The 22,634-nt window shown below is 50.4% G+C and overlaps 2 protein-coding genes across 10 annotated transcripts in view; one reads left to right on the forward strand and one right to left on the reverse strand.

Annotated features, from left to right (window-relative positions):
* LOC105493833 (coiled-coil domain containing 92) overlaps positions 1-18,184 on the forward strand; it is a 35,628-nt gene extending 17,444 nt beyond the window's left edge. For 3 of the 4 annotated variants that reach the window (XM_011761769.3, XM_011761775.3, XM_011761782.3), the window contains exons 2-5: positions 10,304-10,396; positions 11,166-11,312; positions 11,870-11,911; positions 16,770-18,184. In XM_011761769.3, the coding sequence (XP_011760071.1) occupies positions 10,363-10,396; positions 11,166-11,312; positions 11,870-11,911; positions 16,770-17,542 (996 nt within the window). In that variant the 5' untranslated portion in view covers positions 10,304-10,362 and the 3' untranslated portion in view covers positions 17,543-18,184. The remainder of the gene's footprint in view (positions 1-10,303; positions 10,397-11,165; positions 11,313-11,869; positions 11,912-16,769) is intronic. The other variant, XM_011761801.3, reaches the window with a different exon arrangement.
* Positions 18,185-18,876: 692 nt separating this feature from the next.
* The window catches only part of LOC105495444 (dynein axonemal heavy chain 10), a 177,910-nt gene continuing 174,152 nt past the window's right edge, over positions 18,877-22,634 (reverse strand). For 5 of the 6 annotated variants that reach the window (XM_071070840.1, XM_071070841.1, XM_071070842.1 and 2 more), the window contains 4 exons: positions 22,455-22,622; positions 21,050-21,230; positions 19,813-19,958; positions 18,978-19,261 (listed from right to left, as the gene is read on the reverse strand). In XM_071070840.1, coding sequence (XP_070926941.1) covers positions 19,115-19,261; positions 19,813-19,958; positions 21,050-21,230; positions 22,455-22,622 — 642 coding nt within the window. In that variant the 3' untranslated portion in view covers positions 18,978-19,114. Of the gene's footprint in view, positions 19,262-19,812; positions 19,959-21,049; positions 21,231-22,454; positions 22,623-22,634 lie in introns of all 6 variants that reach the window. The other variant, XM_071070839.1, reaches the window with a different exon arrangement.

Below are 22,634 nucleotides of genomic sequence, written 5' to 3' on the forward strand. Positions count from 1 at the left end.
ACCCAAAAAAAGTGTATAGAGCTTCAGCTAATGAATATATTTCCTTCCTTAAAACCTGTACTGTAATTAGGCAGACCCACAAATGGATAAAAGAAGCCTATCAGTTAAGTCAGGCGAATTGGTCCATGTGTTTGGCAAACCATAGAGATTGAGATTTTGAAAGTAAGGGAACACATCTTCTTGGCCTAGGAGCTACAGTTGAGCTTGTGATCATCAAGCACTAGGATGAAGTATTTCCCATTTCGTTAGGATGAACGATGATTTGGCATTTGGGATCACTGTATCTTTTAGTTATCAACTAGTAGACAAAATCGGCAGTAATCTCAATCTGAGGTGGAAATGGAAAGACCAGTTGGATGTGAACTGCTTACTTGCCCTCCCATTAAAGGAAGGTATCACTAGGTAGAACTGTTTGTGTGGTAACTTATGAGATATTTGTGTGCTTAAATTGTTGACTCAGGATCATCGTGGTAAATGACAAGCTTGTTAGAAGTGCACCAGTGACATTTCTACTAAGTTGAAAATGATTCTAGCTCTAGCTCTTGAAACAAGGCTATTTGGGTGATCACCAGAGGGCAGTCACATTGGGGGCTGCCGAGAAAGGGCAGGAGGAGGATGCAGGGAGGGTGGGAAGGGCCTGAGCAGCACCTCCATGGCCCCACTAGCCACCTTCTCCCCCAAAGCAGCTTCTCCCTGAGCCTGTGTCTTTGGAATAGAAAGTGCAGAGTTGACACTGTATGGGCATCGCCCCTCCAGCTCTGAGGGTCTGGAGATGGAGTGCTGGTGCTCCCTCCTCCTGGGGTGGGGTCTGCCACCCGCTGCTGGCCTCCTGGCGGTTAGGAACCCAATCTTCCATGAAGCCCAGGACACTCCCAGAAGGCACCACATGACACAGATGGTAGGAGCGCATGTGTTTGCCTATCTTGGCGTGCACAGGCCACTGAAAGACACGCGTAAGCAACCGGAAATACAGACTTGCTTTCTTCATGAGGCATTTTCACACAGAGAAGCCAAGCCCTCATCAGCGTACAGCCCCGTGACATGGTTTTTAAATAGAAGCCAAAGAGAAACTCTTAAAGTATGAGATAATCAGAGTGCAGAGAAACCCGGTTAATAAATCCATCTTGTAGGCCTCCAGTGACTGCAGCCTTCCCAGACAGGCTGCGTACCCTCTTTCCATGTCTAATTGTCAGGCTCTCTAATCACATCCATTACAACTTCAATGTTAGGCTGCACGTTCTTTCAGAAGGAAATGGCTGTTAATGTCGAAAGAATTGTCGATGAGCCTTAATAAAATAAAATACATATGAAAGATAATGTCAGAGAATGACAGGAATGTATAATGCATGGCGGGAGGCACCTAAGTTCTCATCATTGTCATTTTTCTGCATATCTTTGGGACACTAAATTGTTACATTTGTAACAACTACCTTCCCATTAATTCTTCTTGGTGATGGTAAACCAATCACAATTCTAGCAATCCAAGATTACCCTGGAACAATACTGTTAAAACATATGATGCTACTTTGTTAGTGGATATTTAGTGATTATCTTTTTTAAGAGAAAACTTTATAATTTTTTTCTGACTATATTTTCATCACTAAAGAAGCTTTATAGATAGTACTAAAATAGAATTTTTAAAAGGTAAAAATCACCCAGAGTCCACCACCTAGAGACAAATGTTTATTTATTTATTTATTTATTTATTTATTTATTTATTTATCTTTATTATTTTTTTGAGATGGAGTTTCCCCTTTTGTTGCCCAGGCTGGAGTGCAGTGGCGTGATCTCAACTCACTGCAACCTCCGCCTCCTGGGTTCAAACGTTTCTCCTGCTTCAGGCTCCCCAGTAGCTGGGATAATAGGCGGATGCCACGACGCCCAGCTAATTTTTGTTTTTGTTTTTGAGATGGAGTCTCGCTCTGTCGCCCAGGCTGGCATGCAGTGGTATGATCTCAGCTCACTGCAACCTCCGCCTCTCAGGTTCAAGCAATTCTCCTGCCTCAGCCTCCTGAGTAGCTAGGACTACAGGCATGTGCCACCACACCCAGCTAATTTTTTGTATTTTTAGGAGAGACAGGGTTTCACCATGGTAGCCAGAATGGTTTCCATCTCCTGACCTTATGATCCCCCCGCCTTGGCCTCCCAAAGTGCTGGGATTACAGGCATGAGCCGCTGTGCCTGGCCGAGACAAATGATTGTTAACACTTTGGTGTATATCCTTCTACACATATACAAAAATGTGAAAATATACGTACAGTTTTTAACATACTGTTTAAAAACTTAACCTATCATAGACATATTACCTTGTTGGTAAATACAGATCTATGCTGTTTTTAATTATTGCATACTTTAGATGTGCCATGCTAGCCCTTTATTGACAGACATTCAGGTTATTTTGTGTGGTGATTATCTCGCAAAAAAATCTTTTTTTTTTTCCTGGTTGCTACTGGAGTTTTCTTTCCTCTTCCAGCTTTTAGAGACGTGCCTATTAAAAGACGTCTGCTGCTTAGCCAGGAGTAGGGGAACCCACAAAACATTCCCATCCAAAGTTTCCACATTTGGATGAGTCCAAATTTAGTTCAGTTGCCACTTTATCGCAGTAAGCCAGACACACTGCAAAATGTTTTATACAAAAACTCTCATTTTACCCACCCAGTCACTGTATCATGTAAGTTTGATTATTTCTCATGTTATAGAAGAGAAAGGTGAGGACTCAGAGAGGCTGCAGCTCGGATATGGCAGGGTCGGAATTGGAACCCAAGATTCTGACTCTTGTGCTAAGCTCTCGACCACACCTGTTTTTGCCAGATTAAAAAAACTTAATTCTTTAAGAATGACTAATCAACAAGATGTTTTATCTTATTAAAACATAATTGCACCTTTGCCTTCTGCTTTTTGCTTCCACTTTGTAATCGTGTTTACTCTTTTTACCAAAATATTCCTGGAGTCATTGTTGAGTACTCTACCCTTCCTTGAAATGTTGTCCCTTTTTATTGCTGCTTTAACTTTTAGAGATTTCAGCTCGCTCACTAGTTGAATTTCTTAGATACATGTACAAGTAGGAATAATAGGGTCCTACCATGCAAAACAGTTTATCCAGGTGATGATGAGTTCAAGTAACATCAGTATCCATTTTCAAAGACGGTGAGTGGCCTTTCTTAAAAGCAGGTATTTGGGATCGAGAGTTGATGGCCTAATTAGCCATGGACCATTTTTTTAGCCTCGTGAAGTACTGTAGATGGTTCTAAAGGGGGAAGCAGGCTTTCCTGTCCCTCAGGGCGCCTTGCTCTGCCTGCCTCTCTAGTTGCCTCCCCGAATGGCTCTTCTCCAGTGAAAATGGAGGATAGAGGTCCCAGAAAATGCTTCTATTTGCTTTTATCCTTGCCTCTTTGGAAGTAATTGGAATTTCTTTGCTAGCTCATTTCCATACTTAGATAATATTCAGGAAATACCCTAGTTGGCTAAGTAAACAATCTTGAGGTATATTTATAGGACTATTGACCAGTGTTTACATAAAAATAATATAGCTAACATTCATTGAGCACTACTCTATGCCAGGCCCGTCCTGGTTGCTTTTAGCACTTAAAGCCACCCCATGAGTCAGACATCACGATGACTGAGGTAACAAGATAGGGGTCAGTTACCGCCCCAAGAGTGGTCTAATGTCTCAAGAGTTTGTCCACGCCAGTCTCTTGCATCCCATTGTGTTAAGCAGATCTTCTTTGGGCCTTAGTTTCTTAATCTTGAAACAAAGGGGTGTTGGATGCCTGATATTGAAGATTTATTCTACCCTCAATGTTTTCTGACTCCATGAATCTACTTAGAAAACCACCTCCCTGCTAGGAATCATTTTATCCTCCTGTTACATTCAATCACTGCAATTGCTGCCTTTGTTCCCCGGCCAGCCTTCATTTTCTTGATGGCAACGCTTAAGCTATAGGACACCAGAGCAGTACAGAAAGTTCCCACAGAAAAGCCCCCAGAGGTCCTTGTGCACAAACGCTGAGACACTGTGCCCTGTTAAAGGCCAAGCAGTGCTGCCAGGTCAGGGCCTTTCAAAAAGTGCACAGAGAGGGCGGCAGGGCTCCTGGTGTTCATGGCAGGAGAGAACCAAATGTGAATGGTCATAACTTATTCATGACTAGAATCTAAAAGAGCTCGTTATAACTAATTCACAGCTACCACCTAAGTGGTAGTGTGCTATTTTTTTAGATTCTAAAATTATTACCCTATTTCCACAGGCTTTGTGTTCAGCTAAAAGATAAGTTTGTTCTTGATTGCCCAGAAACAATCTCCCATTTTTAAATGGTGTGACCCTTTCCTACCAAAGATACTCCATTTCTTTTTGTCCAGGAAATGTCTCAGGAATACGTTAGAATATTGCTTCTGGAATGTTGAGAAATGGTGGGGTGAGGTCGTGTTCAGATTCATGCTGCTGCGGTGCTTTTTGGCAAACGCAGTGTAGTTCTGGTTTAGCTCTCCACTCGGTGCCATTATGAAGCGGTAGGAAATTATCTGCAGCACGTATGTGATGTGTGAGTTCAGATGTGCGGGAAGAATGGAAGTTAATGAGGCAGGGGGCAGGGAATGGTTTGCCACGAGAGTTCCAGACAGAGGGAACAAGGGGTGCAAAGGCCCTGTGTTGGAGGGGTCCAGGCCACGCCAGGGGCTAGAGGACACCAGTGTTGACAAGCACACAGCCCCAAGGGGACCCCGTGGGGTGCGGCTGGGAAGGGCAGACTGAGGAGGGCCTCTGGCGAAGTGGGGCTTGGTCCCAAGAAAGTCAGAGAGATGCAACGTGATCAGAAATGTGCTTGACCATGAAAATTTGTGCAAGGAGGTGTGCACACAGGAGAGGCACTAAAGGAAAAGGCATATTTTTAAAAGGGGGAAGATAAGTCTGGCCTTGATTCCTCCCACGGGTAACACCAGAGCTGTTTTTGGCAGCGAGTGCTGCTTTTTCCCAGGAATAGCCTATTGCTAACTCAGCCTCCAGAGGACTCCTATCCGCCTGGCCTTGCAGGGGAAGAGGATGAGTCTGCCCCCTGGCCTTGGGACTGGGCACCTGCTGGGATCCCAGGAACCAGGACACACCTGCTACAGGGTGGAATACCTTGTGCTTTCTTCCTAAGCTAGCCTTGCTGCTTTGTTGAGGTGCTAGCCTGGCCCAGAAAGCCCCACCCTCACCCAGCTTCCTAGGAACCTTTGCTGGTATTACGAGCAAGAGTCATTAGTGAGTCTTTCTGCCGTATTGGGTGGTCGGCAGTGCCTTTATAGCTGTGTGATTTTCTTTTTTTTTTTGAGACGGAGTCTGGCTCTGTCGCCCAGGCTGGAGTGCAGTGGCCGGATCTCAGCTCACGGCAAGCTCCGCCTCCCGGGTTTACGCCATTCTCCTGCCTTAGCCTCCCGAGTAGCTGGGACCACAGGCGCCCGCCACCTCGCCCGGCTAGTTTTGTTGTTTTTTTTGTTTGTTTGTTTGTTTTTTTGTATTTTTTAGTAGAGATGGGGTTTCACCGTGTTAGCCAGGATAGTCTCAATCTCCTGACCTAATGATCCGCCCGTCTCGGCTTCCCAAAGTGCTGGGATTACAGGCGTGAGCCACCGCGCCCGGCCAGGTGTGTGATTTTCTAACCCTGGAGAGCCAGTGGATCCAGCCTCCGCGCGAGCAGTGCTGTTCTGACGGCCTGGCCCTGTGCTCTGGACTCTGGAGGAATGCTGCCTTCCCTTCCATGCCAAAAGGCTACTTCTGTGGGCTGTGTTTGCTTTTCCTCTGCAGTTTCAAAGTATTAGAGACTTGATATGCACAACTTGGAAAGCATCTGAATTTCTGCATGAAATTAAATCTGCCCCAGACCTCGGGATTGTCACCACATCACCTGTGGGCTAGGAGAAGCAGCAAGGCTTAGATGCATTTATTGGTGTGTATTCTCTCTTTTTGTGGGATAGCGTCCTCTCTTCCCCAGCGGTGGGTTGCAAAAGCAAGTGACATAAGTAACGTGAAAGAACACTGTGCAAGGGCAAGTCAGGTGGTCCGTGGATAGAATTATGTCGCCATGTTACATTAGTGCCCTGAGAGGAAGGGACAGCGCTTTGGAAGGAAAATGGAATTCGGCTTGAGCTGTTCACAGGGCCCCTTGTCCTCAGGCTGCTGGAGAGTGCACTCGGCCAGGCCGGGCCTTCCTCAGACACGTTGACACTAGGAAATGACAGCAGTGCACCCCCCCCACCCAGGAAGCTGTCTTGCCACGTCTTCAGAGCCTACCTCTATAGGATTTGGAATGAAAAGACTTTTTTGAGTATTAACTTTCTGAACATGTAGAGTGAACAGTAAATTTATTTAGTACCTGGTGGATTTGCCATAGGAAAAAATGTACGTGTGGCTTAACCTTTGAGTCCTGATCAAGGTCACCTATTCAGCAGGACTTTGACCTTCGAAGTACCCATTTGCATTGCTTCTGCTGGCATTCTCTGGGGAGAGAAACCAGCAGAGCTGTGCACAGTCACCTGGGGGGGCTGGCCCCTGGCAGCCGTGACTAAGCCCCGAAGTGATAGTCAGTTGGAGCCCCATTATCTGCAGCCATGGGCAGCATCCTCAAGGAGGGAAGAGGACCAGTGTCCTGGCCTTGCCGCCTTTCGTTGAGCAAATAACTGTAAGATTGTGGATGGCTCCCAGCAACGCTGAGGAACAAAGTTGGATTGCCTCAGGACGGAGCGCTGCAGTACAAAGAGCACACAATTTGTAGCATATGCCCTTTTGACACAGAAAGTGCAAGCATTTTGCCAGACGGGCTGGATGAGCTGCCCTCCATTCCTGGCTGACACACAGCTAAGATGGGGTGAGTGCCCTTACTCAGCAGGCGGCGTTATTCATCTGCAGCAGACGCCCTGTCTCTCCTGTCATCCGCCACGCTGACCCTATTACGGATCTGTCATGAATGTTCCTTCATGTTTCTAAAGCGTCTCTGATACTGAATTAAGTCCCTTGGGACCAACTCCATTTCTCCCTCTGAATTATGTGCATCTCTTGGCTGGGTCTCCTCAGCCTAAACAGGATGCCTCGGTGGCTTCAGTCATGCCACAGTACTGGGAGCGTGACATCATCACAATGATTACCTCTCTTCAGTAGTGAAGGACCACAATGGAAAACACCACTGTCTTTTAAGCCGTGGCAACTCTTTTGCCCTCAGAAAGCCAGTGATATTGTTATTCTTTTGAGCTGATGAGAAAATAATTGAGTAATCTGGATGCCATTTGGAGATGTGCTTTGTTTCCCTGACCCCAAGTGGACCTGTCTTATTTAGGAATGTCCTAACAGCTGTAGAATGCCCTGCACAGACGGCGTCTCCATGTCAGGGCTTTTTAAGTCAGCACAGAGTGTGGAAGAAGGGGAGAGTGACAGTCAGTGAAATGCCCCAGGCCAGGAGACCCTTGTCCCCCACTGTGAGGGCTCCAAGCGGTTCACCAGCGCTTACTGGCGAGCTCCACGCGTTACGTGATCACACTCTCCCTGCTCGCCTGCTTTTTCTTCTCCAGGCTGTCTACCCATCATAATGGGACACTTTAAGGATGCTTTTGTATTTCTGCAGTTAACACAGTGGATTAATGAAATACAGTGTTGTTATAATTCAAAGTTGCTGACTGACCAAGGCAGTTAGAGTATGAATACTTACTGAATCATATTTAAGTTTGTTACAAATAAAATGTAATACCACACTATGATAGGGATGGCTGCTGGCAACACTTTTACTCCATTCCCCTCTGCCCCCATGGGGTGTGTAGAAGAAAATACTGACCTCTACATAGAGGCGCATCCCATTTTGTGCCGCCATGGTGGGTGAGGTGGTCGTGTCATTTTGGGGTGTTTTAGTATATCCTGTTTTCTTTGCGCAAGGTATGCCTGTAAAGGAAGCACCTAAATAGGAAGCCCATGGAAACAAAGGCTTTTCAACCCTGAAGCCCTTACATTCCCCTGGCACCACAGCTGCACTCCACAGACTGGCAGCAGGGGCCCATTTGCAGACCTCCAGGGTGCCAGGCACTGTGCTAGGGCTTAAGGTGCAGCAGTGAACAGCCTGGAGTCTGTGCAAGGAGGTGGGAAATAGACTCACACTTACCCTCACAGAGACACACAGACTAGAACTGGGGACAGGGTGGTAATGCACCAGGTGCCGAGTCTGGGGGCCAGGGCTTCCGGGAGAAAGTAAACTTTTACTGAGACCTAAAGGATAAGTAGACAGTGCAGACCCAGGAGAGGTGGGCAGGAGAGAGGCCCGAGAAGAGTGTTCTGGGCAGAGGAGGAGCCATGAGAGGGCACTAGGGTGGGAGAAGCACAGCCCGGCAGGGCACCCGGAGGAAAACTGGTGCCACCAGGAGCCCTGGGGTAGGAGAAGCGAGGGTGGTGCGGCCAGTTGCAGGGCCGGGCAGACCAGTCCGATTCTCAGAGCAGCGGGAACCGTTGGAGGTTTTTAAGCAGTCTCGACTTAACAACCAAACCACTCTGCTGCCACGTGGAGAGCAGAATGGAGCAGGCAGGAGAGGACGGGGAGGCTTCCTGGCAGGGATTCGGGTGAGGGTGCGGATGGCCTCAGCAGTGGCGATGGGTACAGTTGAATGGATCTGAGAACTGCTTTCAAAGCAGGATGCCAGCGACATCATCATGAACTGGAAGTGGATGGCGGGGGATGCCAGCATCAAGACCACCGCCAGGTTGTGTAGCTGGGGACAGCGTTTGTGAGAGGTAGGACGCTAGGCCTAGGGCAGCTCTCCTGTCATCTGAGACCCACTAAATTCTGGATCACATTTAAATGGTTCTTTCTCTTTGACAGCAAGCCACTAACACATGGGCTCTGCTTCTTCCATCAGCCAACAGAATCCTGGATTTGAGTCTGTCCTTTGAAAGTAGTGGTCAGGCAGCTCTGCTAGAGTTCCCACTTCCAAACCCCTTTCAGCTCTTCAGGATTCAGCCTCCAGGTGAGGTGCTGGAATTGATGCCAGAGTGAATGACTATGGATTGCTCAGTCGAAGGAAAACGTAGGCACCGCTACTGACAGCTCTCAGGCGCTCCTGGGATTTTCCTTCCTTTGACGCTGAGGCTGTTCGGCTTTCAAGCGTTCTGCTTTGTGAGGGACGGGCAAGGTCAGAAGGTGCTCACCCTTTCCACAGCAAGCACGCGGCACACGTTCCACATGCTGAACCTGCCCTGTCCTAGCTGGCTCCTTTGTTAAGGTCAGCGCCCCCCAAGGCCACGTGCTGTGCAGACAGTGTTGGGATCTCAGGAACTGTGGGGTTCCACTTAGAAACTAGTGTCTGGCCCAGCGGCCTAAACAGGAGTCTGCGGTTACAGCACGAGACGGTTTTGGGAACAGAAAACACTCGTTGTCGCTCCTGCCGGAAGGCTGCCCACAGTTCCACGGAGGAAAGCCCCGCTTGATGGAAACTCAGCTCTGCCATCGTCTGCACCCTAGTGCGAGGGGAGTCAAAGGCCAGGGAGATCTATGCTTTGTTTCATAGAAACATGCCTAGAAATGGTCGCCTTCAGTTTTTTAACCCACTCCCTGTTGTCGGTTTTGAGTTTGTTTCTAGTCTTTTCCAACTGCAAACTGCACTATAGTGACCATTCTCACAGCTACCTCTTTTCACACAAAAGTAATAGTTTTCCTTTGGCAGGTTCCTAAAAATAAATTGCTAGTTCAGAGAGATGACCAATTTCAAGGCTTCTGATCAGCTCTGCCCAATCGTTGCTCATGGCGAGGTGCCCCCGAGACTACTCACCGTGTTCTGGGGCCACGGCCCTCTCCTGCCAGTTTTTGTCGCCAACTGAAAGGGCCTCTTGTTTCTCTTTTTCTTGGTCCTTTTTAGGATGTGTCATCGTTCATTCCCCTTATTGAGCTCCGTCGTGTTTTATTTCCTTCTCTGCGTTCTCAGGTGGCCCTTGGAGTGGAGTCTGTGGCTTTCCCCCTGAGCAGCACCTGGGAAGGGTCTTCGTGTGATGCAAGTGTATGTCTGAAGTTCGTTATGAACTCGTCCTAGCTCCAGAGCTAGTGTGCATGCACATCACTGGTCGTACAGATCATTGACAAGCAATTGGTGTCGTCTGAAGCAGTGACAGCCTGGGTGTGTCAGGGTCTCCAAAACGGTCCCATTGTGGCATCCTACAAATGGGCTGTGTCCCAGGAGCCATTGAGAAGTTGTACCTCTTTTACGGAGGGTTCTCTGGAATAGCAAATTAGGAAAAATGCATTCTGAGGCTCTGTGTTTACAATAATAATTTATAAGCAAATAACCCACATTTCATCCTCAGTATTTTTCAGTGCTGTACAAGCGTCTTGAATTACTCTGGTAGCTTTTCCAGAAAGACCCATGACTTCACCACATTTCTCGAGTTACGATGAAGGTAGAGTCTGGGGCCCTGAGTAAGCATCAGATGCTGGAAGCTGGGGCTGGGAGGGGCCAAGCATTGGGGACAGACTCCAGACACCTGCGCCACCCCCTGGCCCCATGAGATACGTTCTCAAACCTTCCCAAGAAGGATCTGTGGCTCCTCGCTGTGCTGTGAAGTGCAGGGGGCTTCCCTCTGGAATTCAGTCCAGCTCTCCCTCCTTACTTTGGCCGGCTCCAGATGCCATTTAGAGGAAATGTTTGGCCCATTTCCCAGGTGCCAACTTGTCCCATGAGGAAGCTGTCAGTGCTTCCTGGTCAGGGAAATCTTTTGGGAGTGATTTGGTCTCTGTTGGGGTGAGGTGGTGCGTGGAGAGGACAGGATTTGGAAACGGGTCCCTGGATTAGAATCCCTGCTCCATACCTCACTGGCTGTGTGACCCCAGGCTCGCGAATCTGCCTCTCTCGATCTGTTTCCTCATGAGTAAAGGGAAGTGACTTTGTACGGTGGAGTGGGCCTCACTCATTCGTGTGCGAGGCATGGTGCTAAGTGCTAGGGCACACCCTGAGGTGCTCAGGAAGGAGAGGCTGCTGTCCCTGGCCTGGGGCCTGCCTGCAGTGATGGGAGTGTAGCCCTGGTGCCCCTGTGCCCTGCCCTTCAGGCGCTGTGGTTTCCTTCTGCTCTCTCCTGGGAAGTGCACACCCTTCTGCACCCAGAGCCAAGGAGGGCAGGCAGCCCTGGGACCCTTTTCAGGGACCGCAGCCAGGGTCTGTGTTACCCACAGGTCCCCTGGATGTCAGCATGGCAGCCACAAACCTGGAGAACCAGCTGCACAGCGCACAGAAGAACCTCCTGTTCCTTCAGCGGGAGCATGCCAGCACACTCAAGGGGCTGCACTCCGAGATCAGGCGGCTGCAGCAGCACTGCACAGGTACATCGGGGAGCAGGCCCGAGCAGGCGGGGGGCAGCTACGGGGCACGGCAGAGCCCAGCGCCAGAACGTGCTAGGCCTGCCCTGCCCCCAGCTCCCATCGTCATTGCAGGAGTCCATCTGAATGCCTTGTATCATCCTCATTGCATAATCAAGATGCACTGAGCATAAAGCTGCAAAGCCTTTTCTTGGCATACTGAGGACTTAAGAGATTAAAATACAATGGTTAGAATCTCCAATGCGTTTTGGAACTGATAACCAAGATATAACCTGTGTGATACATAGAGCCAGCTGCTGGCTTGTTTTGGATGGTTGGGCTATGTCGTGGGGGAATGGGGAAGGGAGTTTGGGGGAACAGAGGGTGCCCTCTGACCCCAGGGAGCACAGCAGCCCCTGATATTTTCTGCTGCTGTCATGCTCGCCTCTCCTGCTGCCAAACCCTGCTCTGTCTGGGTAGGACTTGCTGGCCAATCATGGGCATCGGTTTTGCATTTTCAAAGCTGATGAAGATTTTGAAATGTATGGTAACAGAATTAATGTGTAACATTTCCCTTTTAGATTTAACATATGAGCTGACAGTCAAAAGTTCGGAACAGACAGGTAAGAACTCCTCCCCAGAAGTAAATGACAGTACCTTTCCCTTTGTGGTACGTGTCAGTGCCGTTTTCACTAGTCACACACTTGCTAGGAAGAGTTACGCGTGTGGCCTGAGCTCTCTAAGGGAAGATGAGAAGGATGTTTGGATCCCTCCGTGTGGCAAGTGGTTATTAGTGGGCAGGGGGATGAGTGATTTTGTTTTCTTTTGACTGACACATATATTTGGAATGCCTATTATATGTTTTTCTGATTTTTCCTACAATGAACATGTGTTCCTTGTGTAATCAGGACATAAAAATAGATGTGACTTAAACCCAAAAGGAGGAGGAACAGCAGCAGCAGCACTGGGCAAAACCGCCCCCGCTCCTCTGTGTCGCTGCCGCCTGGCATGGGCCTGGCACAGAGCAGCTGCTTGCTAAATGCTGGCGGGCGAGCGGTCACATTACTAGACAGCTCCCTGAGGATCCAGGCCTTTCTCTGGACTACAGCCCCAGAACCTTCCCCCATCCAGAATCCTCCAGGACCTCAGGGAACCCCAAAGGGCATCCGCCTGCTGGCTGCCGGAGGAGAGACAGAAACCCAGGCCTTCCCAGGGCTCTCTGTGCCTGCTGCAAAGAGCCTGCTCCCCAGAACAGGGTGGGAATTTGGAAAGTGCTGAATCCATGTTTGTGCAGAGACGCCTGTTGGAAACGGGTTTATCACGTCGGGAAGAACACACCAAGGCAATGGATGGCTCAGCAAGGCTAGTTTACTTTCTGCAGAAAGGGTGCAACTCGCCAGCAGTCTCGCCACAAGAGCACACTCGAACAAAGGAGACGAGGACATTTCTAATCTTCATAACCTGATGCAGTTGCCCTATGACTGTGTCCCGTTTCCATTGGCCGGAATGGGACCTCGCAGCTTAACCCGATTGGTTAAAAGCTTGAAACTTTCCTAAATAGGCAAACGGGAAAGAGGACTAAGAAAAGAGGAAGCTAGTCATGAGAGGGTCAGGAGGGTTTCCAAATAAGGAATAGCATGTACTATGGTCCAGGGCTCATTTAGCCTTGTCCAGGTATGCTGGGGCAAGTCAGAGCAGCTGCATGGGAACATACATAGAGATACACATAGAGCAAGGAAATGACAAGCTCTTCATGGTTTCAAGAAACTTTGAAGAAGAACTTCTGCATCCCCACAATGCCTTTTTCTAAACAGGCCTCACAATGGCAGTTATCATTCCTGAGAGTGTCCAGTTCCTTGTCAAAGACACGGACCATTTCCACCAAGCCTTAGCGGATTACCGAGCACTGATATTTTCCATTTGCATTGCTCATATTACAGCCTCCTGAGTGTGCCTCTGAGGAGCCCAGACGTCTTTCTGTCTGTGTGTGGTAGGGAAGGCGCCATGGGCTTCTTGGGGTGGAAGAACAGGAGGCTGTCCTCAGAAGTCTCCCTGCGGAGGGACACCAGGGACCTCCCCCGAAGCCCTGGGACCGGGAGCTGGGCCTCTGGGAATGCAGAGGAACAGGGTTTCAACCTGACGTTGGAGACCTCCAGCGTCCACACCTGCCACTACTGAAGCCTTGGGAAAGGAGCTACCCGTGTCACGGAAGCCAGGGCGTCCTTGCTCCCTGTCCCCTCCTGGCCCAGGCTAATCTGAAGAAGCACACTTTTGCCCTGTGGCCTCTCCAGTCAAGGTTCTCAGCCCCAGGTCCCAAGGCCGCCCGCCTGCCCACCCACCTGATGTAGTGCTCCCAGCAGCAGCAGGGTCCTCACAGCAAGGGCTGTGTCTTAGAAGAGGCAGTTTCAAAAGCCTCTCAGGTGGTTCCAGTGGGGCATCTCCCCTCCCAGTGGTGAAAATTGTTTTACATTAGTGCACCCAAAACTTGCCCAATTCCAAGCAGCTCCGGGACCCAGGGTACAGCATAGACTCTTGGCTTCCCTCCCCTGGGGGCTGTGACCCCAGAAGTCTGGGCTGGCCCTGGGAGTGCACAGGTTTATAAGCACTGCAGTGCCCTAACGCTTGGGCAGGCTCAGCAGTGTGGCGTTTGGAGACCAGCGTCAGTTGCTGTTGTCAGCTCAGTGTGCACCAAGCTTTCATGGGAAGATTGAAATTTCCAGAAAGGGGGTATGTACAGAGGAGGAGGTAGAGTGGAGCTTTCTATAAAGAGCAAGAAATTGGCAAAACAGGAGGTGCTGATTCCCAGGAAGGACAGTCACCGAAGCAGCTCTCCAGAGCTGGGGATGGAGGAGGAGTCGCACCAGCTCCTTCCCATAGGACGGCCCGCTCAAGTCAGGGCCGGCAAACATCAGCCCGGAGCCAAGGCCGCACCCTGGAGGAGAAGGCAGCACAGCTAGATGACTCTCAAGGAAGGATGATAAGGAGAATGTCTGTCCAGGAAAAGCTTCTCTCAGGATGCTGTAGCCAAAAGAACCAGAGTGATGCTTAGTGATCCCCAGATTCGGGCCTCTGCTCTGACGCAGAGGGACTGTGTGGCCTTGGGCAAGTTCTTTGACATCTCTGAACCTGCATCTTCATCTGACAGGTGCCCCACAAATCCAAGTCCCCAGTCTGACTGCCAGGGCCTTCTGCCTTTGTGGGCTGCCCCTCATAGGACATGAGAGAAGCCCAGGGAGAGCCTTGTTCCTGAATGTTCCAAATGTCCATCAACCTTTTGCAGCACTGTCTGGGGGAAGAAAATCCCAGGATGGTCACAGCAGGCCAGGGATGTGGTTGAAGGCCTGAGGTTGCAGCCCTTCCTCAGAAGGAGCCCAAGGCCCACTGTCCAGCCACGTGTGGGCTGAAAGCAAAGGCCTTGCGACAGGCATGGGTTGTTGTCCCACAGGCCCTGGGGGAAGGACAGTGGGTACCAGGCCCAGTGCCATGCCCAGGTCAGCATTTCAGGTTGCAGGGGTTCAGCCCAGGTGGCTGGGCTCCTGGGTCTTACAGTGTCTATAGAGTCATATGTGTGTGTCTCTGTCCCTCTCTTTACCTCTGAAACTGTGTTTCAGGATCCATTTTCCTTTTGGCAAAAAAATAAACCTCATGAAAGGTAGTGCTGCATGCATCCTTTTTAGGGAGGTCATTTGCTGACGTTATACCTGCATATATACACACAGACACATGTTTTTTAAAAAGAGAAACTTGCAGTGGTTCAACTTAAAATTTTTCAACTGCATGGGGCAATACACATTCAGTACATTCTTCGACTTACTACGGATATGTCCAGATAAACCCATGGTAAGCTGAAAATATCAAAAACACACTTTTGACTTAACGGTATTTTCAACTTACATTGGATTTTTTGGGACGTGACCCCATGCTAAGTCGAGGAGCGCACATCACCTGCAGTGAGCTTGTACCATGCAAGTGCCCTGCACAAGACCAGTCCAGTCAGCCGTGGGCCCTCAAAAGCTCAGAGTCTGGCTGGTGGGACACGCTGCAGAGCTGCTGCTGGCTCAGGCAGGTGGGAAAATTCAAAGTGAGACAGAAGCCTGGGAAAGACATCCAGTGGCGTCCAGTGCCTAGGCAGGCCCTGGGTGGTGGAGTTGGTACAGGGAAACTGAGTGTGCAGGTCTGGAGTTAGGTCAAGGATAGAGGGTACAACAGAGACAGAACAAGAGGTGGCGGCTTAGGGAGAGTGATGGAAGCTTTGATTTATGTGGGAACAGATAACATTCGGGACAGATTGTGGAACTGGAAGGCATCTGGCAGTTTGGGTTTTATTAGGCAGTGAGGAACCATTTTGAACAGAGGACAAGAATACTTAGAGGGGTGACCAAGCTTCCTAAATACAGGATGGACTGAAAAGACCAGAGAGGAGGTGGGACCAAGGCCAGCTGGAGGAGCAGGGAGGGGGCAGCACTGAGCAGCCGGCAGAAGGGCACAGTCAGGAAGGGGAGGCTGGGGATGGCGACTGCATCCAGTCTCCCTGGGAGAGTCAAGCTGTAGGAAGCAGAGCAGCTATTTGGACTTGAGGGTGTGTCTGATGGAGACTCACTTGGAGAAGTGGTGCTCAGGAGACACTGAATCGGGAGGTGACACTCAAGGTGAGTTCCAGACCAGGAAGGAAGAGTCTAGAAAGAACTTCCCAGGGGCCAATCAAGGAGGATGGCCAGCCAGCCAGCCAGCGTTAGGAGGAGCAGGATGGCTACCCAGGGTTGAGAGCCAAGGGCGCTGTGTGAGGTGACCAGGGACTGCAGGTCACCAGCGGAGCAGGAGAAGGAGGCAGCTGGCATGTGCTGAAGGACTGGGTGAGGGCAGGCACCCAGGGACAGCAGGAGGCAGAGGCCCGAAGTGTTAGGGCAGCAGCGAGGGGCCAAGGGCAGGAGCCACAGAGATGAAGCAGCTCTCTCTGAGCAGGAAGTGGGAAGGAGTCTCTCTGTGCGTGTGTGGTGCGGGGAGCGGGGTGAGAGAGGAGGCCAGCGGCAGAGCAAAGTGACAGCACCACACCTCTTCTCCTCTAAACATCAGAGTTTTAATGCAATAGACATGGAGAATTCTTTGTACATTTGAGTTTCCTAAAACAGTGCTTTGAATGTAGCAGGCATTTCATAAATGCCATCTGAGCAGACAGAAGGATTTGCGGCCAGTTTAATCCTAAGTGTTTGCTGAGGTCCGATACTCTGCAATTGCCTCTTTTAACTTCAGCATCTTTAAGGTTCAGAGACATTCTTTTATGCAGTAAGCCAGAGAACTAAGAGCTGGAAAGGGCCTCTGAGATGCCCTGATCTCCCCACCTCGGGGAGGGGAGGGGTCTTTCCAGAGCCCCCACAGCCTAGACAGGGCCCCCCACCAGACAGGTCCGCCTGCCCTGTAGGCCTCACCACTCAGCCTCAGTCTAATGAGTTCTTCACCTCCTTCCTCGGCTTATTCTTGTAGGAGATGGGACTTCTAGAAGCAGCGAATTAAAGAAAAGATGTGAAGAGCTGGAAGCCCAACTGAAAGTGAAAGAGAACGAAAATGCTGAGTTGTTGAAAGAACTGGAGCAAAAAAACGCGATGATCACAGTGCTGGAGAACACCATCAAGGAGCGGGAGAAGAAGTACCTGGAGGAGCTGAAGGCCAAGAGTCACAAGCTGACCCTGCTATCTAGCGAGCTGGAGCAGCGGGCCAGCACCATCGCCTACCTGACCTCCCAGCTGCACGCCGCCAAGAAGAAGCTCATGAGCTCCAGCGGGACCTCAGATGCCAGCCCGTCAGGGAGCCCCGTGCTGGCCAGCTACAAGCCAGCGCCCCCCAAAGACAAGCTACCTGAAACGCCTCGCCGCCGCATGAAAAAGAGCCTCTCAGCCCCCTTGCACCCGGAATTTGAAGAGGTCTACAGATTCGGGGCAGAGAGCAGGAAACTCCTTTTGCGGGAACCAGTGGATGCTATGCCCGACCCTACCCCATTTCTACTGGCTAGGGAGTCCGCCGAGGTCCACCTCATCAAAGAGAGGCCCCTCGTCATCCCCCCCATCGCCTCTGACCGAAGCAGCGAGCAGCACAGCCCGGCCCGCGAAAAGCCGCACAAAGCCCACGTTGGGGTGGCGCATCGGATCCACCACGCCACCCCGCCGCAGGCCCAACCCGAGGTGAAGACCCTGGCGGTTGACCAGGTGAACGGAAGCAAGGTGGTGAGGAAGCACTCAGGGACGGACAGAACTGTGTGAAGCCCGCCGGGCCCCACCCCGCGCTGTCCATGCACTGTGAGCACCACTAGGAAATCTCAGCCACACCTTTTCTGTTTAATTCCCATGCATGCCAAACTCTTTTCACACCTACCGACCAATTCTCCTGCTCCTCTTGCCCTCTTCTTCACACCAAAATATGATTGTGTCCCTGCTGCAGAATATGTATTTCCTAATTGCTGTGGCCAAACGCCTGTGTGCCGAATCGCTTGCTTCTGATCCCGCTCCGTGTAACCTAAGTGCGCTGCGGACAAAGCCCCGGCCACGGCTGCGTCACTCCTGATGTTCACAATGCCACATAGTCACACACCTAATTCTCAAGTCGGAGCAACACATACCATCCTTGACCTTATCCTCAGGCTCCAGGGCAGCCTGGCCGAGCAGCCCCTGCTCCCTCCTGGAGACCCCTGTCACCTCCCGACTTCCTCCTGGAGACCCCGTCACCTCCTGACCACCTTTCCCAGGGCGGCACCGATCACCGAGCAGCCGTGCGTGTATCTCAAGGAACTAAATAAGATGACGCTACTCCTCATGGCACTACAACCTGAATGTGTGTTCATATTTTTTTTGTTAGTTTTATCCAAAATGTTTAAGATCCCAACAAACTTTATTTTCTAAACCCGCCTTCCTTCTGTTTTGTGTCTTTTATTAAACACCTGAAGGAGGGCTAGGAGACTGCAGGAGGGAGAGCAATCCCAGGTCCCAGAAGCCACTCCTGCTTCCTCCCTGCCCAGAGCTAGTCCTTAGAATGTGCTGCGCTCCTGAGCTGCTGTGGGAAGCTGCTTTTGCCTCTGATGGCGTCTGCCCACTGTGCTGCCCTTGCGAGCCCCTCCCCTCCCTCGTGGAGTGAAGCCACCCCTCGTCTCCAGGTGGCCAGCCAGGGCTCCAGGCCAGCCTTGTCGTGCACAGAGGGAAGGGGTGCCCAGTGACCACTGGTCCTGGAGGTTCCATGTCCTCACCTGACCCCACACAGACCCAGGCAGGCTGGGGGTGGAAGCTCATGCAGGAACTAAACACTAAGCTCAACAACCTCACAGTCACTGTAGCAGGTCAGAGCCAAAGCAGCTAGGGCCAGAGAGTTCTGGAAGGGGGAGCAGTGGCTCCAGGTGACTCTGGCCACTTCTGCTGTGTGCCCGACATCATCAGTCCTTCTTGCCAAAAAGGAGCATCTGCTGAAACAGACCTGGATCGTCGAAAACACACTTTTGGAAATGACATTAGGATTCTCACTTGTGCCAATGCTATGTATTTCAGGCACTTTTGCTTAATCAAGTGTTTTCTCTGAGAAGGAAAAGAAAACTCCACACACCTTAAAATACTCTCCAATATTTACTTTTTGATTATATAAATTCCTTTAAAAAAGTAGTATTAAAAATAAAACCATTCAGGTTAATTTGTATGGAAAGAGATGTAAATGGCTGATTTCAAATGAAAAATCAGTGTCAGTCCCCCTCCTGCCTCTTGAGAGGCCCCAAGAAATGACAGCAGACCTGATCACTCTTCCCAACCAGCCCGAGGCTCCGAATTCACTAAGCAGTTTTCTTCACCCAAAGGTTAATCAGAATTCAGGGTGAGGCATACTCCTTGCAGCACCCAGTGAGAAATGTGCCTCGTGGTAAAGAGATCAGCTTCAAACACCAAGCCGACTCCCATGGCGTTCCTTCTCATGGAGGTGGTGTAGACGGGGGTCCGGAAGGTATTCTGCAAGGGAGAGGCAGGTGAGGCGCCCCCATGGAGAGAGCGTGCAGAGGGATAAAGGCAAAGGGGCAGTGTAAGTCTTGACAGGGGCCCCCGTGCAAGACTGCACCTGAGAACACACGAGGCTGGGGCTGTGCAGGGCCGCCCTCTGCCAGCTTCACGGGGACCTGGCTTCACACTGACACTGGTTAAAAGTGGGTCCTGGCCCAGGCAGAGCAAGGCATCTGCTGTCCACACCAGAGGGAACCACTTTATGGCTCAGGCAACGTCTGCAGCATTTTGCAAGGGAGGGAGTCTCCCCTTGGTTAGTCTTGACCACAGGATCACAACTTGAGCCTGACACCTCTGGAAGGATCGGCGTCCACACATGTGCAGCCGCGCCTTTCCCGGGAAGCGGCTATCCAGAGCTTTTATCACGGCTCCAAGACTCTCCCCAGCCCGTAAAGCTTAGGCACCCGTTTTAAAAAGCAGGACTATTGGAAACCACCTCAGCCATAACTACAGTCAGAAGAGGAAGGGCTCTAGTGTCAGAGAGGGGGGGCTGGGACCTTCACCTGCAGCTTGAGGCGATGGGCTTCAATGGGGATGATCTTCAGGATTGGCAGGTCCACAACCAGCACCTTGGGTTTGCTCTTGATCAGACATCCTTTTTCTATATCCCAGTCAGCACCCTCCAGGTACAGTCCTGAGACAAAGCACCCTAGAGACACAAGGAAGAGACTGGATACAACCGGAGCATCCACAGCCTGCCATCAGGCGCACACAGCGACACACACAAGCCACTGGTTGGCCTCCTCCCCAGCGCCCTGGGGACAGCCCAGGCCCTTCTCCAGCGCTTCTGTCCTGCCCACCTTCCCTCTGTGGAGGAGCGGCTCAGACAGGACACCCCGTGGCCCTCCCCCAGGGCCCAGAGAAGTGGGTGCGGGGCAGTGGCCTCTCCCCCAGGAATGAGGCATCAAGGTCGACGGACTTAGACCACCCTGGGCCCCCAGGCTAGGAAGATGCATGGCCCCAGAGTCAGAATGGGCACCATGGCAACCCCGGCTACCCTGGGAGCCGAAGTGGCTGGGGAGCAGGAAGTAGAAGCCTCACAGAGAAAGTGGTCCCCGGGGAGGAGGACCCAGCAGACATCCAAAGGGGAGAAGACAGGAGCACACGCCTGTGGCCCCAGAGAGAGTGGCAGCCCAGACACCGCCAGCTCCCCGCCACTGAGAGCTGCAGAGTCCCTACGTCTTTCCTGTAAGTCCCCACTCCTTAAGCCATCTCAAAAGAGCTTTTGTTCCTTGCAGTTAAATGAACTCTTAAGACAACATGGCCCCGGGGAAACAGCAGTTTCCAGTTCTCGTTTACAGAGTCAGTAACCATTGTCTAAAGGACCTGAAGTTATGGCATAATCAAAGAGTTCCAACCAAGTTAGTCCATACTGCTCTGTGGCTCCCATGCCCCTGGCCCCGTCAGGGGTTACAGGAAAGCCACCTGATGGTTTTTGCAAGAGCTAATTCTGCCCTAGGAGCCCACTTCCCATGAGCTAGCAGAGTAAACATGGTTCAGGTCTCCCCTGCCATAGACCCCAGGTCTCAACGGAGAAAGTGGAAGAGAAACTTCTGTATCCACCCTCAGAGGTGTTACGACATGGGCAGTGCACAGACAGGAAATATTTTTGGCAGGCTGCCTTTCAAACATGGCCTGGCCCATCGAGGCCCACGCTATGCCTATCCCTTTGACTTGGAGGTGGCTCAGGGAGAGAAATCCTAAGTGAGAGGCTGTGGATCCCTGATGAGCTGACGGTACCTTGTCCCGCCCGCTCATTCACTTCATCTGCGTCCTGGAACTTGGTCACTTGTGTGAACAAGGTGGAGCGGTCCAGCGGCCAGCCGTTCTTCCGGCAGGTGGCCTGCACCAGCGCCGTGAGGTAGGACTCAGGGATGTGCAGCCCCGAGAGCCACATCACGCTGGGCTCACCCTCGGTGACCTGGAGAGAAGACAGGGCAAGTGCTGGGAGCCTGGGGCTGCCATCCAATGCCAGGTCAAAGCTGGCCTGGAAGTTAGTTTATGATAAAAGACGTATTTCACCTGAGTGGCAAAAGATGGCGTTGGCACAACTGGCCACCCATTTGAGAAAAACAATCTGGACTGCCACAGTCCAGGTAGATCAAAGATTTAGATATAAAAATAAAACCACAAAAGTACTGGGCCACATCCCCAGTGAATGCTTTCATATCATGGAGTAGGAAATACAAAGCCCAGGATAACAAAGAAAAGCCTTATAGGTTTGACTACGTAAAAATGTAAAGCTTTTCTGCGGAAAAAATAATGTAAGCAAAGTCAAGACTTATGACAAGCTGGGAGAAATACAGACCAAGGGCTAATTTCTTTGATTTGCAAAGAGCTCTTAACCATCAGTGAAACGATGGAGACCTTACTAAAAATGAAATCCAGATACAAAAGGACAATTCACAGAAAAAGCCAACACGAAATATCTGTAAAGCATGCGAAATACACTCAGGCTCACCATAATTAAAGAAATGCAAAGCAAAACAATGAGATCTTATTTTCACCTATCAGGGAGACAGGGATCCAAAATGTTAAGAACACAGTGTTGCAGAGGGGTGAGGAAAGAAGCACTCTCGTACACTGTGGTTTCAGCCTTTCTAAGAACCAGCCAACAAGAGCTATCAAAATTTAAAATGCACACGCTCTTTGATCCAACTCTTCCACTGTCAGAATTTATCCGTGGAATACACCCCTATGCATATTCATAGACATGTGCGCCAGAATGTTATTCGTATTAGCAAAATATATATATATATGGTAACCACCTAAATGTAGACAGTTACCATATTTTCAGGATACAGAAGGAAGAGAAAGGATATGGAACATTTGTACAATGGCATACTCTAAAAAAGAATGAGCTTGCTTTCTGTGTACTAATATGGAACAAGTGCCAAGATATACGCTTAGATAAAATAATCGGGTATGCATAGTATGCTTCAGAGTCTTCAAAAGAAAAAAGAAAAGGAAAAACGGAAGATACAGATATGCTTGTAAGAATCTCAGACCATTTCCAGAGCACCCAGTAAACTCTAACAGAGGTTACTGCTGGGACATGGAAAGAGGGGCTTGGGAGGTGGTTTGAGGGAGTCTAGGTTGACACTTGAATCGGCAGACAGAGAGGAGGTAGTAACGTGCCTCTTACCCACAACATGTACTGGCTGAACCGCCGCAGGAAGTAGACCATCCAGTTTCCAAGGGACTTTAAGGTGTCAGGAGCAAGCCTTCTCCAGATATTAGGGATCTGCCCGATAAAAAGAGACCTGGCCACATCGTCTAACTCATTGCTCATTCCAACTTCTCCAGCTAAGGCCTATTTAGAATC

Source organism: Macaca nemestrina, chromosome 10 (assembly GCF_043159975.1).
Source record: "Macaca nemestrina isolate mMacNem1 chromosome 10, mMacNem.hap1, whole genome shotgun sequence".
Classification (NCBI taxonomy): Eukaryota; Metazoa; Chordata; class Mammalia; order Primates; family Cercopithecidae; genus Macaca; species Macaca nemestrina.